Genomic DNA, 6,425 nt, shown 5'->3' with positions numbered 1-6,425 from the left:
GTTATTATTACTATAATTATTACCCTAGGTAAGTTTTTAATAGTTCCAGCAATGAAAAAATGAGAATAGCCTCCTGCGCAGCAGTAATTCCCTCTCACTGGAACAGTTCAAAAAGTCGCTGATAACTACCAGTCAGTCATTAGAGAGCAGACTCCTCGTCCTGGGAGAAAGCCGATTTGTCATCTCTTAAACCCCAGGGCATCCAGCATGAAGGAGGTGGAACTAGGCCGGCCCGCGGGGAGCCAGGGGCAGGCGCTAGTGACGCAATGACTGCAACACGCCGCCAGGGCGCAGCAGAGCCCGACCCCGGGTTGCCCCTTCCGCAGCAAACAATTCCTAACTCGCTCCAGGTCTTCCTTCTTAGCTGAGTGGGTTGAACCACGCGGAAGTAACCCCGCCCATTATGATGAGCCAGCCAATCACCGCGTGACCTGCTCGGGCGGGGCGGTATCGCGGCGCTTCCCTCGGTCGCTCAGAGCCTGGGTTCCGCGTTCCAGCCCCGCCCCAGGGTCTGGGCCAATCCCCGCGGCAGGGTAGAGCGTCCCAGAGGACGGCGCCCCGCAAACCACGTGGCCCGGGAGGCGCCGAGGCCAGGTAGGCGGTGGGTTACCCAGCTCGGAGCGGGCGAGGAGATGGGTGGGCGGAGCGGGGCTGGCCAGCCTCGCCCCCCATGACCCGCTGTTCTGTGCCCTCTCCCAGCGATGGGCGTGCAGCCCCCCAACTTCTCCTGGGTGCTTCCGGGCCGGCTGGCGGGGCTGGCGCTGCCGCGGCTCCCCGCCCACTACCAGTTCCTGTTGGACCTGGGCGTGCGGCACCTGGTGTCCCTGACAGAGCGCGGGCCCCCTCACAGCGACAGCTGCCCCGGCGTCACCCTGCACCGTCTGCGCATCCCCGACTTCTGCCCGCCGGCCCCTGACCAGATCGACCGCTTCGTGCAGATCGTGGACGAGGCCAACGCACGGGGAGAGGTCAGAGGGCGGGGTCAGCGCAGGGAGGGAGGGGCCTGGAAGGTCATCCGGGGACGCGGGCGGAGCTGGGGAGACCCGGCCTGGAATAACTTAACTGGGCTCGGGGAGGTACTAGGGGCAGACAGTAGGGCCGGGAGACTGGCCGGGAGACTGGGAAGCCAGTGCGGGGGAGGGAGGCGCTAAACGGAAGGAACTAAAGAGAGGGCGAAGCAGTGCGAACTGGGCTTGAGGAGAGGCGGTGAAAACCAGCTAATACTGTGAGTTGAGAAAGAGAAGGGTGTGGACAGACACCTGAGAGAGGTGGGGGTTGAAGTCAGGTGGAGGCTGTTTACCATTTTTTTTTTAGAGTAAAGCTGCCCAAATATAACGGAACGTAAGTGGCTCCATGTAATGTTAATTTTTCTAGCAACCGCATTCTTAAAAAGCAAAGAAGCGATAAAATTAATTTTGGTGATCTTAATGAGATATTTTCATTCTTTTTTCCACTACCTCTTCATACCCTGTTGCGTTTTTCACACTACATCTCAATTTGGACTAGCCACATTTCAAGTACACAGTAGCCACAGTAGCCGTGGCGAGTGGTTTCTGTATTGAACACCACAGGTGGAGGGCTGTGCGGAGGCGGGCAGCTCTTGAACCAGCCACTGCAGAGGCCTCTTAGCCACCCAGTGCAGGGACAGCCCTCCCTGACTTTGCTGCAGAGCCCTGGACCTGGCACAGAAGAAGGAGCTGTGGGGAGAACCAAGTGAGGGACAGGAGACAGTTGGGGTTGGGGGAGTTGGGCGGCACCCATCGAGCTCCCTCTTCATAGGCTGTGGGAGTGCACTGTGCCCTGGGCTTTGGCCGCACTGGCACCATGCTGGCCTGTTACCTGGTAAAAGAGCGGGGCTTGGCTGCAGGAGATGCCATTGCTGAAATCCGACGACTACGACCCGGCTCCATCGAGACTTATGAGCAGGAGAAAGCAGTCTTCCAGTTCTACCAGCGAACGAAATAAGGGGCCTCAGTACCCTTCTACCGGGCCCTCACTCCCCTGCCCCATGTTGTCGATGGGATCAGAGATGAAGGGAAGTGGACTAAAGTATTAAACCCTCTAGCTCCCAGTGGCTCAAGACACTGAAGTAGCCCACCCCTGCAGGCAGGTCTTGATTGAAGGGGAGGCTTGTACTTTTTTGTTGAATAAATGAGTTGTACAAACCAGGGCACGTTGCATGGTACTTTATAAAGCATTCCCACACATCAACTTATTTCAGCCTCACTGTAGCCCTGTGATACAGGAAAGGCAGATGGGCCATGTCTCTTCTTTGGATGAGGTGGCCAAAGCTCAGAGAGGCCCATCATCACACTTCTAGAAAGTGGAAGGATGGGCCAAAACAGCAACACACGTCTTCAATCCCTTGAAGATGCTGAAATACTATGTATCTGTTCCCTGACAATATTCGACGTGTTTTCTGGGGGAGCTAGTCAATGAAAAGGATTCAGGTCCAGAGTAGCCTGGCCTCCTGGCATTGCCAGGTCTCTGATGCTCACAGGCCAGGAGGCCCCTCCGTGTAGGCCCACCTGCTGCACACGTGTCACCCTTGTTTCTCTGGGGGTAGAGACAGCCTGGATGTCACACTCACAGATAACCACCGTCTCCACCTCCTCAGGGCTGGGCGTCTCTTACCAACCTCAGGTGCTGCTCAGCTCATCTGGGCTGTCTGGCCTATTCTGCTGCCCCACAATCTCAGGCCAAAGGACTCAAGAACAGAGCCAATCTAGGCAGTTACACAGAGCAGATATTTAACAATTAAATGAAGAGTTCTAGGGCTCTAAATCTTGCCCATGTTTCTCAGATGTTACCTCCAGTTATCCCCTATTGGACCCCATTCTGCCCTCCTGTTGGGCCCTATTTTGCCAGCACCACTACACTTTTGACTTATGAGAGATGGGAAGAATGGCATATATCCACCCCATGGACTCTTTGCTGTAGGTCTGCCTGAATCCCTGTGCTCTTTTCTGCAACAGCAGGCTGAATAAGATAGAAATACACCATAAAATGTGTGAATTCCTGTATGTACCTGTATGAGTCCTGTTAGATCTGGAGGCCACACAGTGGAATGAGACATGGTTCCTGCTCTCGGGAGCTCAGGCTGCTGGAGAAGGTGGGCACAGATAGAGTCCACCACAGACAATAGGTGCTATTGTAGACATGCATTCCAGTTCCAGTGGAGACACAGAAGAGGGGGGAGTCAAGGGCTCCCCTGTAGATCTCATCTTTTGTGTCATAGACCAGAGACAGGCCTAGCCACCTGGTCCTTTCTGCTGCTTTCCACCTTCCACTACTAACCACCCAGTTCATCCCTGTCCAACTCAACCTTAACCAAGGGATATCAGCTGAAGTCTTGCCAATCTAAGGCCATAAGATGCCCTCTCCCCAGTTTTCCTTTATTTGTCAAATCTGAGTGATAGTTCCTTCAAGCTTAGTCCCCACCTAGCTTACTCAGGTGAGGATGTCTCCCAAAGAGAAGAAACGCACACATTCCAGGCATTCCAGCTGCAACAGAGGAATGAGAACGCAAATAGAGGATGCACTGAAACCCTTACCCTCCTGTCACCAAAAGTTCTGTCTACCCTGCCCTCCCCCATTCACCCCTCCCCCAACAGTATGGCCCCATTCTGTTTAGAACATCTTCCAAAGGATTGTGTGTGTGTTTTCATGTGAAGGGAGTAGGGCATGAAGGGTGTGAATGGGCCACTTCCTGAACCCCTCCCCTCCAGTCAGGGATTACCAGGATGGATTGAGAGATTGGGGTGTGAGGCACAAAGCTTCCCTGAGTTCCTGTCTCCGCTCTGATCCTCACCTGTTAGGCCATACAACCAATCCTTGCCCTTTCTGCCTCTTTGTTCCTGTGTCACTCCATCCTCCCCACATCTCTGCATTGTGGAAGAGGAATATACCCTTCCCTTCCTCCCAAGGCTCCTTCAAAGGAAAAAAATTTTTCTAACCCCATTAAAGCCTTGTGTACTGCCTCCATCCCCATAATTTAAGCAAGTCTCCTCTGCCTCAAGAGTTCCTTAGGGAAATACACATATAATTAAGTGCTTATGGAAACTGCTTTTTAAGTAAGTAAGAGTTGCCTTGAAATGAAAAACTCTGCCCTTATCCTTCCATCTACCTGGGAGGTTAGCCTGAGGCTTCCTTTAGGCTCATTTCCACTCCCAATTGTTTGTCTTCTCACCAAGGCCTCTTATGTCTATGGCTACCAGTAAGGGGTAACAGACTAGCTATATCCCCATTCTACGCCGAGATAGATGAGATAGATGATCCGTGCCACCATCTAAAAAGAACATTTGCCTCAAACCAGGATTTCTCAACTACTGACGTTTGAAAGTGGGTGATTCTTTGTTGTCAGGGCTGTCTGTGCGTTGTTGGATCTTTAGCAGCTTGCCCAGCCTCTATTTACTAGATGCCAGTAGGATGCCCTTCCTCCCCCCAGATGTGACAACCAAAAATGTCTCTAGACATTGCCAGATGTCCCCTGGGGGAGCAAAATCGACCTCAATTGAGAACTACTGCATCAGACCAACAAGCACTGGATGCGGTCATTGGCTTTCATTTCCTCTGGGAGTGGACGTGGGAACATACTTGGTAATGTCTCTTGTGGATGCACACATTTTAATAGGGCAGAAAGGACCAACTCAAACCTCCTACCTTTTCAAGCAATGTCTCGTAGCCATCCCTGGTCCCTCAGCCTTTTTCCTGGCTGGTTTCCCAAGACAGTGATAGACACCACTAACTTCCCATATTCAGGAGACTTTGATTCTCAATGAGCTGCTGATGGGCACAGCTGCAGTAACATCTACTCCCACCCCCATGGTTTTTTACGTTTCATTCATGTTTATTCTCTGGTACATGATCAGAGTTCTCTGCTGAACAGAGGCTTCTCTTATCTGGAAAACATCCCTTCATATCATATCTGCAGTAGTCACCTCTTGGGTTCCTCTTTCAGAAAATTGTCCAGATGCAGAAACAACTGGAAGCAGGTCAGAAGGAGCACCAGCCACACTCTTCTTTGAGAAGATTCCTCCTCATCCTTCCCTGACGGGGGCCCTTTTGCTCTCTGAGTTCTAGATTCCATGACTGCCTCACAAGTCATGTATCCCAACATAGGCGTCCTACTGCAGAGAGGACTGGAGTGGAGAAATAGGCCACACACTGCATACACTGAGGCTGGCACACACCTCCCTTGGAGCTATACTTGGTCATCACCCTTACATCCTGACCATTCATAACACGTGGGGCTCCTGTCCACAGGAGGCTCATCACCACTCTTCCTCTGGCTGAGGAGGTCCCAACTGCCCCCCATTATCCCCAAGAGCCAGTCTTCCCGGGGCAATGGTGAGCACATTACCTGGGGCAGAGATTTGATCCAAACCACAAACCATTTCCCAGAATGAACTGCACCTGTGTGCCAAGCTTCAAATCAAATGTTCTGCTGTCGGTATCCTGCCATTCTTTCTGAGAATCTGGTCTCACAGGATTGCTTTGTCACAAAACAATGTCAATTACCACAAATGCATTTTACATTTTCTCATGACCGTACTTGTCTTACTTATAGGATCATAATTGCCATCATTTACAAAGTGCTTACCATGTAGCAGGTGTTTTACATACATTGTGTTATATTATTTTATCCTTACAACTCTGCAATTCATGTATTTCCCCCTTTTTATAGATGAATGGACTGAGATTTAGAGAGATAAGTAACATGCCCAAAGCCACACACTGTTGATGGAGCTGGGATACAAACTCAAGTCATAACTTCAGAGCTCATGTTTCTTTGGCCAGGCATCCCACTTGCCAAGACTTTTCCTGGTTTCAGCCCACAAAGGAGTCTGCCTTCACGATTAGAGCTTGGCCTCATGGGCCGTCTCATCAACATGGCTTCCAATGACCACCCTTTTTATTTTTCTTAGGAAGCCAAAGAACAACGCTGCATCTGACACTGACATCAATAGCACCTGAATTATGTGCTTCTCCTTAAAATGTGACCCAGTGACATTTTGGGCTGGATGATAAAAAATAAATTAAAAATGTGGCCTGAGTATTTAAGAGCAAAATGGTGACACTGATTTATCAGGGTGGTTCTGTCACTTCCACTGTTATCTAATTCAAAGCAAACAGATATCCTTATCTGGCATAACAGTCTTAAGGCATATGTGTCTGGTATCAAGTCCTCAAAAATGTCTTTTTATGTCTGATGATTTACTGAAAACCCTAATACCCTTTCTGTTTTCTTGTTGCTTGAGCCCTTAATGCATGCCAGGCACTATGCCAAAGGCTTTACAGACATTATCTCATTCCATCCTCAAAAAAAAAAGAAAAAGAAAAAACAAAACAAAAACCCTATGAACAAAGTATTACAATAACCAGTGCACAGATGGATAAACTGATCCAGAGAGTTTAGGTGATCT

The 6,425-nt window shown here is 50.4% G+C and overlaps 1 protein-coding gene across 1 annotated transcript; it reads left to right on the top strand.

Moving 5' to 3' along the window:
* Positions 1 to 440: 440 nt before the first annotated feature.
* LOC105498149 (dual specificity phosphatase 23) lies at positions 441 to 2,170 on the top strand. The gene is made up of 3 exons (XM_011770021.3): positions 441 to 594; positions 700 to 968; positions 1,780 to 2,170. Exons 2-3 carry the CDS (start codon positions 702 to 704, stop codon positions 1,963 to 1,965), a joined length of 453 nt encoding a protein of 150 aa, XP_011768323.2. The 5' UTR covers positions 441 to 594; positions 700 to 701; the 3' UTR covers positions 1,966 to 2,170.
* Positions 2,171 to 6,425: the final 4,255 nt, after the last annotated feature.

The sequence above is a fragment of the Macaca nemestrina genome, chromosome 1, assembly GCF_043159975.1.
Source record: "Macaca nemestrina isolate mMacNem1 chromosome 1, mMacNem.hap1, whole genome shotgun sequence".
NCBI lineage: Eukaryota > Metazoa > Chordata > Mammalia > Primates > Cercopithecidae > Macaca > Macaca nemestrina.
This window is presented reverse-complemented; position numbering and strand designations above follow the sequence as displayed.

Bases quoted from the DNA above. Each gene is read 5' to 3' on its own strand.
- LOC105498149 (XM_011770021.3), top strand. From the start codon at position 702: ATGGGCGTGCAGCCCCCCAACTTCTCCTGGGTGCTTCCGGGCCGGCTG. The intron at 969-1,779 runs GTCAGAGGGCGG...CCCTCTTCATAG, and splicing joins AGGCCAACGCACGGGGAGAG to GCTGTGGGAGTGCACTGTGC.